Source organism: Neovison vison, chromosome 14 (assembly GCF_020171115.1).
Source record: "Neovison vison isolate M4711 chromosome 14, ASM_NN_V1, whole genome shotgun sequence".
NCBI classification, from domain to species: domain Eukaryota; kingdom Metazoa; phylum Chordata; class Mammalia; order Carnivora; family Mustelidae; genus Neogale; species Neogale vison.
This window is the reverse complement of record NC_058104.1, coordinates 5,324,016-5,341,305: the sequence shown is the minus strand read 5'-3', so window position 1 is coordinate 5,341,305 and position 17,290 is coordinate 5,324,016. Positions and strand designations below refer to the sequence as shown.

General features: G+C 54.5%; 1 protein-coding gene across 1 annotated transcript in view; it reads right to left on the bottom strand.

The window, feature by feature from the left end:
• The window catches only part of FOXK1 (forkhead box K1), a 62,467-nt gene extending 46,120 nt beyond the window's left edge, over positions 1 to 16,347 (bottom strand). The window contains exon 1 of the mRNA XM_044233779.1: positions 15,728 to 16,347. Coding sequence (XP_044089714.1) covers positions 15,728 to 16,347 — 620 coding nt within the window. The remainder of the gene's footprint in view (positions 1 to 15,727) is intronic.
• Positions 16,348 to 17,290: the final 943 nt, after the last annotated feature.

Here is a 17,290-nt window from a genome sequence, read left to right as displayed (position 1 = left end):
CACTAAGTCTAGAAAATACACAGTTACAAACAGCACTAATACCTTGAAAAAATGCAGAGCCTGCAAACAACAAGTGCCCCAACTGGGCCTGAGGAAGTGACACTAGAACGACGTCACGTTAGAAGCTGGACAGAGCTCCAGGCAGGGGACGGCGAGGGCTGAGGACGAGCTGGCGGGACAGCAGGCAGTTAGCAGGGACACTGCAGGGCCCGGCTGCTGGGAAGTCGTGGGCCTACACCAACACAGACGTTAAGGAGCCGTGGACGTTTGGACAGGCAAGAGGGGTAAAAGGAGGCCAGTCCAGAGAGGAGAGGGAAAGGGGGTGCTGGGGCGGGGGAGGGAGTGTTTAAGGGGGGGTGGAGCTGCGGCGGGGGGCGACTTCTGGGCCTGGGGTGGCAGGCGCGCTGCCCCTATTGGAGGGCTCAGTTTGTGCTCCCACCCCCGCTCAGTTAAAGCTGCCCAGTGAGGCCCCATCTCAAATCTCAGTGGCATTTGAAAAACAAATTAAAAAAAAATCTACTTTAGAAAAATTAAATTCTTGGGCTGACGCAAGTTCGTAAATCAAAGTATTAGGAAGGATCTTACAGGAAGGGACAGTACATGAAACAGGCGGAAGAAAAGCCGTTCTGCTCGCCCCCAGGTGAAGCCGGGGGGATCCTGGGACAGTCCGACACCCTGGCCCAGAGAGAGAAGTGGACGTCGGTCTTGTGTGTTAGAGGGAAGCACCCCCCCGCCGCGAGCCCCTGCCCAGGGCATACCTGCAGGAGTCCACAGGCCCCTGCACACAGGGACACAGCCAGGGACAGCCCCTCGCTCCACCCTGCAGTCCTGTCAGGCCGGTCTGGCTCTGTCCCACCTGCTGTTCCCTGTCACTGGCCTGCCTGCAGTCCCCCTCAGAGAGCCCCCGAGGGACACCGTTCACGTGGCTCCAGCCTCCGGGCTTTTGGAGTTCACATCCTCTCGCCCCAGTGGCTGGGTCACCTGTCTCTCTCGGCAGACAGTGACCAGGGCCACGGACAGCCCTGGCACGCACAGGGCTCCCAGCAGCCGGGAGATCCATTCTTTGGGCTCCATCTGGAGCCAAGGCCCAGGTCTCCTAGGTGCGAATGGGGTCGGCAGGGAGACGGGTGGCAGAGCTCACCCTGTGCCCCCGGGGCCTGCAGGCAAGGGGAGGCGGTGGGCCAGGGCAACAAGCACGCACGCTCTCGCCAGCGTCAGTCGGGGGCGGTCTGGCCACCCCACCGCCTCCCACAGGCCTGGCAAAGTGGCAGCAAGTGCAGACCATGGCATGTGTGGGAGAGCTGCTAACCTGGGTCCCCAATGCTAGCCTCAGCCATGACACCTGGACCCCTCTGCGGCGGTCTGCACCTCGGCTCATCGGTCTCCAAGCAGGGGTCCCCATCACTCACAAAGGACTCAGGATCCTTTGAGCCAAGACGCTTCCTGCTTCCTGCGCTGCCACCAAGCCTACAGGGGCAGGGTCTGGACCCCGCACAGCCAGCTGTTGGAGGAATTTAGCCCCACGGTCTTCTATGGAGCAAGCAGCCTCCAAACACATATCCCAAACACGGAGACAGATGCTCTTAAAACAGCCACAAGCACACACACACACACACCTTTTCCCTCCACGGGGAGGTTTTCCGTACTCACAGACACAAGCGGGGCTCAGCTCCCAGGCACAACCCACGCGACTACCACCTGCTGCTCCCCGCTCCAACCACCGGATGAAACCACGGCTGCAACGGTACTTTCATTCATTATTCCTGGAAAGATGAGCTGAAAACGTCTCCAGAGTCCGAAAGGGCCTTCCCGCCGTCTGGGCAGCGCTCTGATTCTTGGGGAGCAACAGCCCCTGCCTAGGGGGCTCCCGTCAGCTCATGAGCTTTCCTTACGGAAGCTTCTATCTTTGACACATAGAAACAATCATTCCTAATGCTGTTCTGTCCCCAACGTTCAGGGGTAAAAACCCGCCCTTGTCTACAGGCTCCATACATCTTGTGCACATTCTATTTCCTCCTGCACCACGAGTCTAGGCACGGCTGGAAAGCCCTGTGCGAGGTGAGGACCCCAGGCCCAGGAGAGGGGGGGGTCCGTCAGGAGCTCTGGGGAGTTGTACACACACACACACACACGTCTCCCACGCTCAGAGCCAGCCCATCACCGAGCCCTGCAGACTCTACAGACTTCTCCCCAGGGCCATGGTCAGCACTCTGGTCCCTGTGCCTGAGTGTGACCTCCCAGGGGGCCCTGCTGGGCTTATCACTCCTCTCCTTCAAACCTTCCCAGGGGCCCTTGAGGTCACCTCAATTTCTGGATTTCCCTATCAGAGGGTCTTCCCCCTGTCACTTCAAGCCACCGCACCTGTGGGTCCCACTCCCAGGAGAGTCCCCATCAGGAGCTCCTGCTCGCAGTTTAGATCTGAAAACAGCATTTCCCCGGAAGAGTCCTCCCATCCACCTGAAGAACATGTCCTCTGGTTTACTCCTTGCACCGGCAGAAATGACACCACATGCTCCTCTCTGTGATTATGACGTCCCCCCCCGATTCACAGAGGCGAGGAGCGAGTCTGTCCTGCTCCGTCTGCTTTTCCAGCTCCCATGGCACTGAACACACAGGGAGCACCCACTTGCAGCGAAAGGAACATCGAAGGCCTGAGGAGCCACTTGGGCATGGGGGTGTTGGGGGGGCGGGGGGGCCATCTTCCCAACTCCGTTTAGTTTCCACATGGGGATACTGGGGATGGGCACCGCACAGGGTGAGGCCCAGGGTAGACGAGCCTGGGAACGCACCTGAGAATCTCCCCAGACCGGGTAGGAGCAGAGCAGGCCTAGATGCTCCGGCGGAGACACGGAGGGGCCCCCAGCAGGCCAGTGCACACGTGGGAGCGTTAGAGGGGCTGAGAGGAAGACGGGGAAGAAGGGGACGAAGGAGAGGCAGGAGGCAGGCTGCAGAGCCGGGAAGCACGGAGGTCCGGGTACCTGAGCCATGGAGACACAGGCGCAGGCCTCTGTCTCGCGGTGTCACCTCTGAAGCCGACTTCTGGAGAAGTGCAGAATGCACACGGCACGACAAGGAGACTCACAACGCCCCCGCCCCGGCCACTGAGACAGAGCGCCGGCTCTGCACCGGGCACCAAGAGAGAGAACGGGGGCTCCGTGCCTCTGGAGAAGGGACAGAGACACCGTGGCAAGGTCACCTTGACATGATGCTTCTCCACTGAGAGTACACGGCGAAATGTGAACGAGGGTCCATTCTCCATGGGCCCCGAGCACACGCTGGATCATCTTCTGTACTTGTCTGTACCGTCAAACACCTGGACGGACAGACCGATCGCGGAACCACATCTGCCTTCCATCCCGTTCTCGCTGCTTCCCTGTGGACTGCCACAGGGTGGAGCAGGCCGATGGCGGCCAATGGGAGGAGGCCAGCCTCCCTCTCAGCGTCCTGTGTGAGCTGGGGTCTGAGCCCCACGAAGGTGACTCAAACCGATACAAGAGAAAGCCCGAGTTCATCTTTTCACATCCCCACCCTCTGGGCAAGCAGCTCAGAGAAACTCCCGACAAATCTGCTCGGCTCACACCTCTCAGGAGCTAGGAGGGACCCTGGCTGCCCGTTCTGCAGCCGTCCTCAGCGACACCCTGTCAGTGACCGGCGCCTCTGCTGGAAGTGGGAACCAGGCTACCCCACCGGGATTGGCTCCAGACCAGGGTACGGCCTCCAGGCCACTTCTGACACCCAGACGCCGCACAGACGGTCACGATGACGGCAGCGACGGTGATGATGTGGGCTTGTGGGGAGGGCACCTGGGCACCACACGCCAAGCCAGCGCTCTGGCACGCCACCTTTAGTTCTCATAAATACCCAGCAAGTGGGCAGTGCGCCCATTTTACAGATGAGGAAAGGGGAGCTTGAGGTCAGGGCACCTGCCCAAGGGCACCCAGCTGGGGGGGTGATGACAGGCCTCTCATTATTTTTTAAATTTAATTTTAAAAAGGATTTATTGATTTATTTTAGAGAGAGAGTGTGTATGAGCAAGGGTGGGGAGGGACAGGGAGAGAGAGAGAGAACCTAAAGCAGGCTCCCCACTAAGCACAGACCAAAAGCAGGACTGGATCCCAGGAGTCTGGGATCCCAACCTGAGCTGAAATCACAGGTCAGATGCCTCACCTCCTGAGCTGCCCAGGCGCCCCACACGCACACCTGTTAAACGCTAAGCTTCTATCACTTCTGATCACTGCCTCCTACCAGGTTGTTTCTGCATTCAGACCTCTTCTGTTGGCGTCTTTATTCATTCTGTCACCAATTTACAAAGTCCCAACCACGTACCCCGCCTGGGATCACTTGGGGAGGTTTGTCCTGTGGGCCAAAGGGGCTTCTGAGCAGCAAAGCTGCACCGACTCGGACATGAAAGCCTTCCTTGTAGGGCTGGGAGCAAGAACGGAGCCCACCACCATGGGATTTATTCTGTGGTATCTGGACATTCTAGCAAGTTCAACAAGACAACAAGGAATGAGATTTAAAAAAAAAAAAATCGGAAGAAAGAGACCAAATCATCATGTGTGGATGAAGATTTGACCTAGAAAATGCATGCAAAAAGTCTGTTGGGGAAATGGTAGCTGTGACTGGATACAAAATAAATATTTTATTCCGGCACTGAATGGCAAAAATTACTTATTAACTACAAAAAGAAAAACAGTAACCATCGGGTGGAGAAGCTACGGCCAATACCTAAAGCAAGCAATTCCCGTGAACTCTGCCGGGAAGGGCAGCTGCGCCTCCGAGAGATGCCAGAGGAGGGTGGGCGCCCTCCCGCCCCACATTCCAGCCCCAGGTCCCCACCCCCGATCCCAGCAGCCCAGCAGAACTCTCTCATCAGACCAATCTCATTCCAGAGGCATCTGATAAAACAGCTGTCCTGCTCTGTTTTTTTAAATGTCAAGGTCAATACAGAGAAAGGCCAAGGAACGGTCCCAGAATAAGGAGACCACAGAGCTCCACGCTGGACAGGACGCCGGACGCTGCAAGGACACCCCCGGGGCAGGTGACGTGGTCCTGGTCCCCGCAGGGGCTGACGGCCCTGGTCCCCGGGGCGGTGGGTCAGAGAGCACCACAGTGAGGTCCGGTTTCCTCAACTCCGTTACCAGGCTGTGGTTATGGAAAATACCCTTATCCTAAGGAAAAACAGACTGTAGTAGGAAGGGAGAAGGGGGTACAGTCCATTTAACCGACTCTTACGTAGCACGTACGCATGCAGGGAAAGAGTAAAGGGAATATGCTGGAATGTTAAAAATGAGTGAATCATGGCAGAGGACAGGAGTTATTTGAACTAGTCTGAACGAGTCTGGCAACTTTTCTGGAAGCTTGAAATGTTTTCAAAGTGTAAAATTTTTAAAGTAAATTGGTATTATAAAGCCCATACCAAAAAAGGGAGAGAAGAAGCACACACACATAGGTGCGCGCGCGTGCGCACGCACACACACACACCCCACCTTTCCTACATGGAAACACTAACCCTTTAGAAAATAAGAAAAAAGATCCCATTCAATATTGACCATCCCCAAGACAAATATATAAAACGTCTGAAATTGGCCATAACATATTAAAAAACATAGAAGCTCCATACAAAGAAAACCATAAGATAAAGGTGGGGATTAACCCCACTAGAAGGCATCGTCGGCAGGGAGGAAAGCGTATGAGTTAGAGCACGGGTTGGGGGGGGGAGGCACACACCGTTTCTATAAAGGGCCAGACACTAAGTAAGTTAGGTTTCCAGGCCACGCAGTCCGTCTCAACTAAGCAGCCACAGAGACCATGTAAACAAATGGGCGTGGCTGTGTTCCCATAAAACTTTATTTATACAAACAAGAGTCTGGCCACAAATGGGCGTGGCTGTGTTCCCATAAAACTTTATTTATACAAACAAGAGTCTGGCCGGACTGGGCCCACAGGGTGCAGTTTGCTGCCCAGACTGAACGGGGCTGAGACTGGCTAAGTGCCCTCCAGAGCCTTTCCTCTTCTTCCTGGACACAGGGCCCTCCGCTGGAGTGGTCGTGGCCTCCGCTCTGATCACCAGTGGGATCCGCCACTTCCAGGCCCGGCCCACCAACACTCCCCCCACAACCCTCCTGCAGCCTGGAGAGTCGCGCTACCAACGGTGGGCTTACCAGATGGTGTCAGCTGAGTCCCTCCTTTGCCACACGAAGGACACATTTTCTGACCACTGACTGGAAGCACTGATTTGGGACTGACTGTGAGCCAGATGCTGGAACTGATCTATTACAACCAGCAGCGGCCACAGAAGATTGTGTCTGTAAGTCAACATCCAGTCAATATGTGCTGCATGTCCTCCAAGTGCCATGCACTCTGCCGGCACCAGAAATACAACATGCCATGGAGAGCTCAGCCCTGCCCCCGTGGGCCGTGCCACTCCCTGCAGGGGAGGACGCAACCCACGGTCACAACACAGAATGACCAGCCACGCTGACCAGTGCCAAACGCTATGAGCAGGAGTCCACGTACGCGCCACACGGGACAGGCAGACACACGACACTCATGCGTTTGTTTATAAAGGAACTGCTCAAAAGAAATCCATCAATAACTAATATACGTGGTAAATCCAGGGCTAGAAAGGGCCACAGAGTTTTCAGAAAACTCCCTGCGCCAGCAAATTTGTCTCTTCTCTTTATTACCCCCAGGAACCATCTCTTGGGTCCCTTACTTCTTTCCTGGGGCTTCCAGAACTAGAGTAATAAAGGGGAAAATGAAAACTGCCCATTCTCCACTTATCTGCAGTTCAGAGTACTAGAAATTGAAGACAATGACCAGCCTCTTCGGCCAGAAGACGTTTCACAAATGCTTCGGCTGGCTACTTCCTCACCGTAGCCCATGGAATAGCCGTGGGTCTGCCTGAGCCCCAAGCCCAGACCAGACCAGTCGGTCTTCCTCACCTCGAAGCACACTGCAGAAAAGAACACTTGTGCCTTGGAGGTGAATGGGGTAAACTGAGGCAGCGGCCACAGCCAGGGGCTGGGGATCCAGGCTTGCATGGCCGTCAGCACGTGTGGCTACTTAAACTTAAATGAACTTCCAGCTAAAAATTAAAAACCGAGTTCTCAGCCACATTTCAAAGGCTCAGTGGCCACACAAGACTAGAGCCACCATCCTAGACGGCTCAAAGAACATCTCTATCACTGCAGAAAGTCTCGACTCCGTGAGATCTCCTGTTGGCTAACCCAAGGGTCAGCAGGTGTGGAAAATCCATTCATGCAGCAATTTGCAGAGAAGAACACAATTGCTAAGAAAACGAGATACTCTGCAGTCTTCCCGCACACTGGGAGTGCGGAAGGGAGGGCTATAAACGTTCCTGGTTAATACGGAACCAACCAAAGGGAGGTGGATACTCTAAAGGAAAAGATGTTTTGCTCAGGCTGTGATGAGTCATTGTTCCCAGCTTCAGGGATGTACCTGCCAACTGACCGGATATATTCGTGTCCCCAACGGTAGAGGAGGAGGTATACAAACTTCTGTTCATAGAAATTCATAGCCAGCAACCTGTTTGCTCTGCCATCAGATTCCCTGTTCACGTTCTTCTAAATCAGCTCCAAGAGCTCATGTGGTTCCCAAGCTCCTTCTCACTGTGTTCCAGACACAGCTTAGTGGGAGCGCACAGAAGGAACCCAAGCTTCATCAGTAAACTACAGTCAAATCATGTGATATGAGGGAGTTTTCCTGGGAAGGCTGTCCATGGACAACTGGTACTGGTCATTGCCTGTGCATAAACGTGAGCTCGAGTCGCACGGGGCTCCCCAGCACTGGGCGCCAGCAGCACTAACCGATGGGCTCATCCAAAGTCATCACGCACTGACTGCGCGCGCGTGCGCGTGCGCGCGCGCACACACACACACACACACACACACAATACGAGATGTAAGCCAAATGATGTTATGAGGTACTAATGAGACCAATGGCTACATCATATGACTTTTTTTTTTATTTCTGTAAAAATATACCGTCAACTCAACTTTTAGAGCAAATCTGAAATTAAACTATACCAAAATGCCGGATCCTTTCAAAGATTTCTGTTTTCAAATGTGATCTGTTGAGTTTGACGGGGATCAAAATATGCCTTTCTTTATATAATAAGACATACTGACATTAGAAGATCTTCTTAGTTCAGTCAATATTTCCCCCAATAATCAATGCATGAAGTAACAAAACCATGCATGGGTAATTGAAGATGTATTCAAAATGCAAGACAGAGCAATGGATTTTAAACCTAACAGAGTACAAAAGCTCCCTGAAGACGCTTCAGACCCCACAGCACAAGTGACTGTTAAGAAACCACGGCATGTGGGGCGCCTGGGTGGCTCAGTGGGTTAAAGCCTCTGCCTTCGGCTCAGGTCATGATCCTGGGGTCCTGGGATGAAGTCCCGCATCGGGCTCTCTGCTCAGCAGGGAGCCTGCTTCCTCCTCTCTCTGTCTGCCTCTCTGCCTACTTGTGATCTCTGTCAAATAAAAAAAACAAAACAAAACACCACGGCATGTCCAGTTTTGGTGCAGCATCAAGGAAGGGCATCTACTACCATCTGAAAGCCCATGAAGTGCTCGCTTCGGCAGCACATATACTGAAAGCCCAGGAAAACAGCCGTCCCCCTGCCAGCCCAGGTCTATGGAAGGCTGGCTCTTCTCCCCAAGCTGAACTGAAACCTATCACAACAGAGGAAAAGTACAAGCACCATGAGATCCCAGCTGTCCTCCACAAGCCAGACAGGAGAGACTTACAAAAAACAAATAGCCCTATTCTCTCGTTCTTTGTTTTGGGAAATACGGCGATTTTATCCCAAGAAATGATTCCGGAGATTTGTTTACTCCTGCTGTTTTTAATGGGTTCATAAATAAGTATATTTTAACTTCTTGGTTCTCATCTCTAATGAGGTGAGTGTAAGAGACAAACCGCGCCCACACATGAGCTCGCTGGGGTCCCCAGCAAAGTGTGAGGGCGTGAAAGGGCTCTTGGACCCAAAACCTTGGGTCTTCCTGGAACAGACGGAAGCAGGGGGTGGCCGGGGGTAAGAGGTGGCAGGTCACCATTAGCGACGCGGGGACCTGGGCTGAGGGGCCAGGCCCGGCCCGAGTGGGCTGGGGGCAGCTGCTGTGGCTTCCAGCAGAAAGGTGACGGTCCGAGCCCCGTTCGGCACACACGTGTGGAAGGACGAGAGCCCTTCCCCGTGGAGGAAATAACGCCCTTTCTGGGCATGGTTAAACATGTCACCAATGACTAAGGGGGGAAGTTTCTTCTTCATCAAACCATGTATAAAACACGCCTCTCTTCTCTGTGGGCCTCCTGGAAAGTATTCGTAGGAGAGAGAAGCCACACGTTTGCAATCAGCTCGTGATTTAGTGTGGGAACTGCTACGTCCAAAGACAGGAGTCCTGCGTCCTGCCGTCGGCCTCCCAGAAGCGGGGCCGCGGAGGCCCAAGGGGCACAGGCCAGCTGCACCGGCACCCCCACAGCCTCGGTCCAGGCTGCCAGGCGGCTCGCGGCACACCCTCGCGGCTTCCCTTTGTATGTTCACAAAATACGTTTACACCCAGAGATTCCATTTTCTGTCCTTTAAATCCATCAGGAACCTCTTACCAGAAAACCGGAAACTTGCAAAAGGCGAGAGAGCGGCACTGAGCGTTAACCACACGAAACCTCCTAGCAAGTCACAATGCCAGGCCCTACTTCCAGGAAATCAAAGTAAAAGCATTTCTATAATCTTCTCATTTTAATATGAAATGCTTTAAATGTAGGGTAATTATGGAGATGAGACATTGCTGTAATTTGAGTTGTCACTAATTTACCAAGTTTATCCCCTGACACTCACAAGATGCAAAAACAGCAAATAGTAAATGACTGTATCTCCAAATCAAAAGCTTTCCTTTCATCTCAGCACATGATCTGAAACAGAGCTGTGTCTCTTTTTCCAAAGCACTAACCGTGAACATCGTTAAAACTCTACAGAATACCCTTGTAGCATCCACCAACCGTCTCCCTTTATCCACATGAGGCTTTCCTAAATTATTATAATAAATATATAAATATATAAATAAACATATAAATACATAAATTCAATTCAGCACACACATCGTGAGAGACCGACGTCTACAATACCATATATGTTCTCCTGTAAGGGCGACAGGCCGGAAAAACCTCGGTGTGAACTGAATGCTGGAGAGTGGCCCATATTTTCATTAATAAAACATTCAGGGTCCTAGCCCCCAATTCACTACAGTCCCATAAATCCGGGACGCCTGGGTGGCTCAGTTGGTTGGACGACTGCCTTCGGCTCAGGGCGTGATCCTGGAGTCCCGGGATCGAGTCCCACATCAGGCTCCCAGCTCCATGGGGAGTCTGCTTCGCTCTCTGACCTTCTCCTCGCTCATGCTCTCTCTCTCTGTCTCTCTCTCTCAAATAAATAAATAAAATCTTTTAAAAAAAAAAAATCCTCACAAAGGAAGCGACAGAGTAACTCTGGAAAATGTATGTGACCCACAATGATTGTCAACGAGCAAAAAAACCAGAATAAAGGGTTTACTTAGCAAAAACGCACATGCCAGGTTTTGGCCACACTCCCCAGACACGACGCGGCTGCACCTGCTACAGCTCCATCTCCGCGGCTCCTGCTCCCAGGGTCCCCGTTTCTCCACGTGGCATTTCTCACTCCTCCAACTTCCACGTCCAAACGGGCACCAGACCAGAACGTTTCTTCCTCAGAGGCTCTTCGGGCTACTGCTCCTCTCTCTGGCCCCGCACAGCCCTGCACAGCCCTGCACACCTCCCCCACACGGGTCCGCTGAGCTGACACCCCCCGCTGCCCCCCCGTGTAAACCCCGTGCGGCACAGGGCCCGCTCCCAGGCCGACCGCCAGGGCCAAGTACTGCTGGCTGACTGCTGTCTTCAAGTCTGCAGCAGTTTCCAACGAATTTCAAAGTGACTTCAATCTGGTAACTACTCGTGTGACGGTTAGTAACTAATCCCATACTTTTTTAAGGGACCGGTTGGAAGAGCACTGGGAAACCATACGAAACAAACTCATCTGCAGTAAAATGCTATGGGGGTCACAGTCACATCCCATCGCAGTCCACGCACAGAAACTACGATCCCTCCCACAGGCCACCCTTCACATGTCCTTCCGGGGGTGGAACGCACCCACGTGGCCAAGGTGAACGGCTACAGTACGGGGAGTAAACACTTGATGGACCCAGGCAAGGACCACTAGAAGGTGCTAACATAGACAGACAGACATCTCTGCTTCCTGACAGACACACGCACTGGCGTCTATGAGGGGGCTTCTGGCCCAAAACACATCAACTCTGAGTCTGATCAAATCTCTGGGTCCCACAACTGATTTACAGTAAGCGTACACCAGGGGACCCAGTCCATAAACACAGGGGGTGGGAACTCTACAGGACAGAGGACCTGTCTCTTCAGCGAGGAAGAAAAAAAGACACAGATGGAGCCTATAGATGACAAGAGATGTAATGACACCAACCAATCATGCTGTCCGATTTAGCTCCTGATCTGAACAAACGCGCCATAAGAAATCTGTGAGGCAGCAAGGGAAATGCGAGCGCTAACCAGAAGTTTGATGACAGTAAAAAATTACAATTAACTTTTAAGGTGTGTTCATGACATTGTGGTTAGGTTTCTTTAAAAAAGGATCTTCGGAGCGCCTGGGTGACTCATTGGGTTAAGCCTCTGCCTTTGGCTTGGGTCATGATCTTGAGGTCTTGGGATTGGGCCCCGCATCAGGCTCTCTGCTCGGTGGGGAGCCTGCTTTCCCCACCCACGCCCACTCTCCATCTGACTGCCTACTTGTGATCTCTATCAAATATATAAATAAAATCCTTTTTTAAAAAATAGGATCTTCATCTTTTCCTGAAGTGTTTACACATGCAGAACGATGGGACACCTGTGACCTGCTTCCAGGTCGCCAGGGCGCTGGAAGAAAGAGGAGTGGCGACAAAGGTAAAGCAAGCTAGGTCCCGACAGGTTAACTGTTGACGATGGGGACGATCACGTTCAAGTTCACTGCTCTATTCTCACATTTGAAATCTTCGGTAACAGAAAGTGTTAAAAAAGGAAAAAAGAGCCATGCTCATTGCAGAAAGTCTGGGAAACGCAGAAAAGTAAAAAGAAAAGAAAGAATCCCATGACCTTACCACTCACAGAGGCTACCACAAACAGAAGTCTTGTTTTTACTGTAATTAATCGAGTAGTTCACGTCTATTACAAACATGTTTAAAAGAAAAAAAAAAGGATGCCAAAAAAAAAAAAAAAAAAGAGGGAAGAGCAAGTGAGGGGCTGTGTATGGGCCTGTTTCTGTGTAGTTCACATCCAATTCTAAATCTGACGGCATAAAGGACCAGTCACCAGGAACCACGCTGGCCCGCTTACCCAGAGAGGGCGGGCCACACAGCCTGGGGGAAGCTGACTTGCCACCTCTGAAAACCACGCGAAATCGATGACATTGCTTCCTCCACACCCCCGGAAGCTGCAAATTCATTCAGTTAACTCCTATGTTCATTCAACAAACACAATTCAGTTGTGCACCTCCTGCCAGCCAGTTACTGTCCTGGGTGAAAGAGAGCTATTCTCGGCCCAGCCCTCAGGGAGCTCGCGGGCTGGAAGAAATAAATGCTAGACTTGGGGCCCAGAAGCCTTTGCTGAGTCAAGTCAGGTCGGGGCTGAGTTATAACGGATGTACACTCCCTCCCTGGGAGTGTCCAGGGGACTCGGCACAGTGTGGCCACACGGCAGGAGAGCAAGATCACTTCTGAACGGGTCACAAGGAAGGGTCTTCCCGCCAATAATTTAAAAATACTGATCTTTGGGGAAGAACGTACTTGCAGTAATAAATGGGGGTAAATTCTGGTATTCATCTTAAGCACACGCTTTCTGCAGTAGGAAAGAAGAGGGAGGAAAGGCATCGTGGGAGCTGTCCCTGGGAGTGGGCAGTGCGAGCGATGCCTCCCAAGACGGACGTCACCTATCAGGAACTGGCATGCATATCATCACAAAGCTAACAAAACAAAACAAAATAAGTTCAAGGCTCATGCACCACACTCCACTAAATCCAAGCATAGCAAGTCTATGAATTGCCCAGTACAACAGGAATTTTTAATTTATGGGGGCCGCCTGGGTGGCTCAAGCCATTGAGTGTGTGTCTTTAGCTCAGGTCATGATCCCAGGGTCCTGGGATCGAGCCCCACATCGGGCTCCCTGCTCGGCGGGAAGCCTGCCTCTCCCTCTCCCACATTCCCTGCTTATGTTCCTGCTCTCGCTGTGTCTCTGTCAAATAAATGAATACAATCTTTAAAAATTAATTAATTTATGGTAAAGAAATTCATAGCTTCAAACATTAAAGGCAAAACCACGTACCAACACCCGAGAGAAAATGGACAGTAATTACTACCCTTCTTTAAAAGCCAGTAATGAATTTCCCACTTTGGAGTAACAAAAACGTACACATTCAACTTCCTTGCACTAAATTCATTAAAATTTCTTGATTGCTTTCTATGTGACAGGCCAAAGAGTCTTGACCCAGCGCTAAAAAAGGAGTTTACAACAGCCCACTCCACATACAGGACTACTCAGGTTTACACTCTCTAAAACAGAAAAAACTGTAAGCTAGCTCCAACTGCTAAACGCACAGGTCCATAGGCTCGGCCAATTTTCAGAAGCAAGCAGGAGGAGGGAGACACAGATGCCCCCTGAACGGTTCTCCTCCTGCCTGGTCGTTCTGTTCTCATGCATTTTACATCACTGCCTACGTGGAGATTGCTCAGAAGCCCAGCCGAAGGCAAACACAGGCACAGTGGGGCAAAGAACGTGGTCAGAGAGCAGTCAAGGGCTCAGGCTGTTGGCCAGAGCACAGAGCTCCATGACGTGCCCACCCAGAAGTCAAGCCCCTTGAACACAAACCAGCCGGGGGCCCACCAGCTCCCACGACACAGTGTAAACGACAGACCTGGTACTGGCCTATTCAGAGGATGATCTGAGGCCTCGGCGAGCTGGCATTCCTTCCCCTCCAGTTAGAGAACAAACTAAGGGGCACCAAATTCAGTAAGCTCAGCCCCAGTCAGGAGCGGACCTACACAGCAGGTGGGCAGGGAGCTCTAAAAATCCCACTGAATTATGGAAAGGTGCATCAGCGGAACAGGTCTCTAAGAGCCCGGGGGCAGGGCAGGGATGCGGCTGTTCTGCCCGTCACTTTCTCACCAGAGGAGTGAGTGGTTGGCCCTGAAATGTATTTAATGACCCAGAACAGACACTGAGCAGGTTAGGAAAAGAGAACAAAGTAGTAACAAAGATAGGACAGAATAACTTTGTTACTCACCAAGCCTGGCTTTACCGAACTACATACATACCTTGCACCTTTGTAAAATAAAGGTATGCTGTTCCTCTCACATCCTAAGCAGGAGTGAGTCATTGTTGAGGCTGCACTGGGAAACCAATGCAATATTTACAACCAAACACAGCGAGACCCTAGAGAGGGGAGAAGTTTACAGAAGCAAGCTTTGGTCGCTGGGAATCACCCCAGCAAAAATCCCCCGGACTCTCTCACAGAAGCATAACTAAACCATCAGAGACAAGCAGGGAACAGGAAGCCCATTGGAGAAATATAAACACTAGTGAGGGGTTCAAGGCACTTACTACACAGAAACAGAAAGTGCCCAAAGAGGAAGCACAGTAGTTAAATAAGTCCTCTCCTGATCAACAGATCCTGAGAAAGCAAGGATCACGGGGCACAGCCCATGGCAGAGAAAAGCGGACACGGGAACCAGAAGACAAGGGAAAGTGAGTCAATGTCCCTAAAAGTACCCATGGGGCATCTCAGGCCCAGCCATCCCTACAGCTGCTGGGGGCTGTCTTCTCCCTGCCCTGGCCCCCATCCCTGCTGTTTCCCCTTCCGGCCCAGGAACCCCAGCTGTGCTAGGAAAGCCTGAGTGCTGGGTACCACTGTCCTGTCCCAGAAGCTTCATCTCCAGGGACATTGGAGAGTCAGCACTTCCTGTCCTGGACCCCTGCCCCGGGGATGGGAACGTCTGTTCCTAGCCCAAGTCACTGCCATTCAGACCTGAACCCCCACTGTGGGGAAGTGGGGGGCACACCTCCAACACTGAAACCACCTGATGCTACCCTTTTCAGGAGTGCGTGCAAGGTGGACCTGGGATTCAGACCTGGTGGGGAATGGGGTGAACCTGGGGACCCAGGCTGGCCAAGCCTCAGGGGTGTCCTCTGGTCCAGGACTGGCAGAAACAAAAGTGACCCTTATACTTTAGGCCAGGCGGGGCCAGGAGACCCTCGGAGCCCAGGGTCCGGGCAGGCTGGAGGTCGGGAGCGGACCCGGGGTCCAGATTGAGCACGGATCGGACCTGGGTCGGAGAGCGTCCCTGAGGCCCCGGCTGGGCGGGGTCGGAGCCGTCTCTGGTGTCGGGCAGGACAGGGCGGGGTCGGGCCAGGGCTTGGAGTGACCCCAGGGTCTACCCAATCGGGCTACGGATCCAGGGGGTGGTCGGGTCCCGGGCCAGGGTGACCTCCGGGTCCATGCCGGGTCAAAGGCCGAAAGCGACCCCAAGTCGGAGTCGGGCCGAGGGTCCTGGTGACCCTGGCGTCCAGCCGGGTCGGGGGTCCACGGGTGGCCCGGGGTCCAGGCCGGGCGGGGGCCGTGGCACTCACTGTTTGGGCAGCTGCAGGGCGGGCGCGCCGCGCCGCTGGAAGGCCCCGTCCACGAAGACGCCGTTCTTGCCGAGGCAGCGCAGGTAGAAGTGCGGCTCCTGGAAGGTGAGCTGCAGGTGGCGCCGCGAGATGAAGCTGGACAGGCCCATGCTCAGGTCCACCGAGCCCTGCGACGAGTTGCGGCCGATGGTGACGCTGGGCTGCCGCATGAGGAACTCGAACTCGCGGCCCTCAAGGCGCGCCAGCGCGGGCCCGGGGCTCCGACGCACCGAGGCGGCCGCCGCGGCCACCAGGGCCTCGCCCGCCGCAGCCCCCGTGCCCGGGCCCGCCGCCGCGCCGCCCGCGGCCCCCGCGATCGCGCCCCCCGCGCCCGCGGCCCCCGCGCTCCCCGCGATCGCGCCCGGCAGCGGCGGCGGCGGCGGCGGCGGTGGCGGCGGCGGCGGGGGCTGGGCGGGCGGCGGCGGCGACGGGGCGGCGGGCCCGGGCGCCGGGGCCGCGGGGGCCGTGGCGGCGGGGAAGGCGGCGGCCGCGGCGGCGGCGGCGCACAGCACGGGGCTGCAGGGCGCCGAGCGCAGCGCCAGCAGGGCGCGGGCCCCGCTGTCCTCGCCGACTTCGGCCATGTTCGCGCAGCTCCGAGCGGCCTCCGGCGGCGGCGCGGCGGCGGGGGGCGGGGCTCCGCGGGGCGCGGGCGGGCGCGGCATCCCGGACCGGATCGCTGCGGAGCGGAGCCGGAGGCCGAACGAGCGCGCGCCCCCTCCGGCCGGCGCTCCCGGGGCGAGCCGGGGAGGTGTCCACGCCGGCCGGCGCACTGCCCTAACCCCGCCGCCGCCCCCGGCCCCAGCTGCCGCCTCGCCCTGAAGGGGTCGCGGAGGGGAACCCCCAAAAGTCTCCCTGGAAAGTTTTGCTCCAGGCTCCCTGGGGACAGGGACGAGTGACCTCAGCAATCTCCTGGCCGGACTCGCTCCCTCCCTCGGCCCACCCTAAATTGAGGTCACACTCACTGGAATGAACCGTTTTCGGAACTGTAATTGAAGTTTGTCAAAAGATGCTTGTGATCCCTAATGCCCCGTGTGTCTTTCTAGAGTCATTTATTCACTCAACAGCCAGCCAGCTCAAATCTCGCGGCTGCACTCTGAGCACCAGCCACCGCCTCGCCTTTCAAACCGCTGACCGGCTGGCTCACGGGGAGCCAGATGCCGGGCCAGTGTGGAATCGGGGCTCGGATCCCTTTGGTGCTCCAGTGTGCTGGTCAGGCCTTCCCCCTTCAGCCGGTCTGGTCCCGTAAGAAATGTGGCGAGTCCTGCAAGGCATTGCTGGGTGGTGGCCTGTGAGTGTGTGGGGAGATGGGGCCCCCAGGGTGGGAAGCTTGTCTGTTTACTCACTTTCCCCTGGACCTGCAGTCCATGTTGGGCCAATCATCATCTCAGCGAATACACAGAGACAGAGATAGGCATATGTAGGGGAGCAGGGTTGGTCAAGGAACATATTTTTATGAAAAGCTGTAACAAGAGAACCTTCTTGACAGAGGGAGGAGGACAGTAAAAACAGGGTCAGGGATCTCGT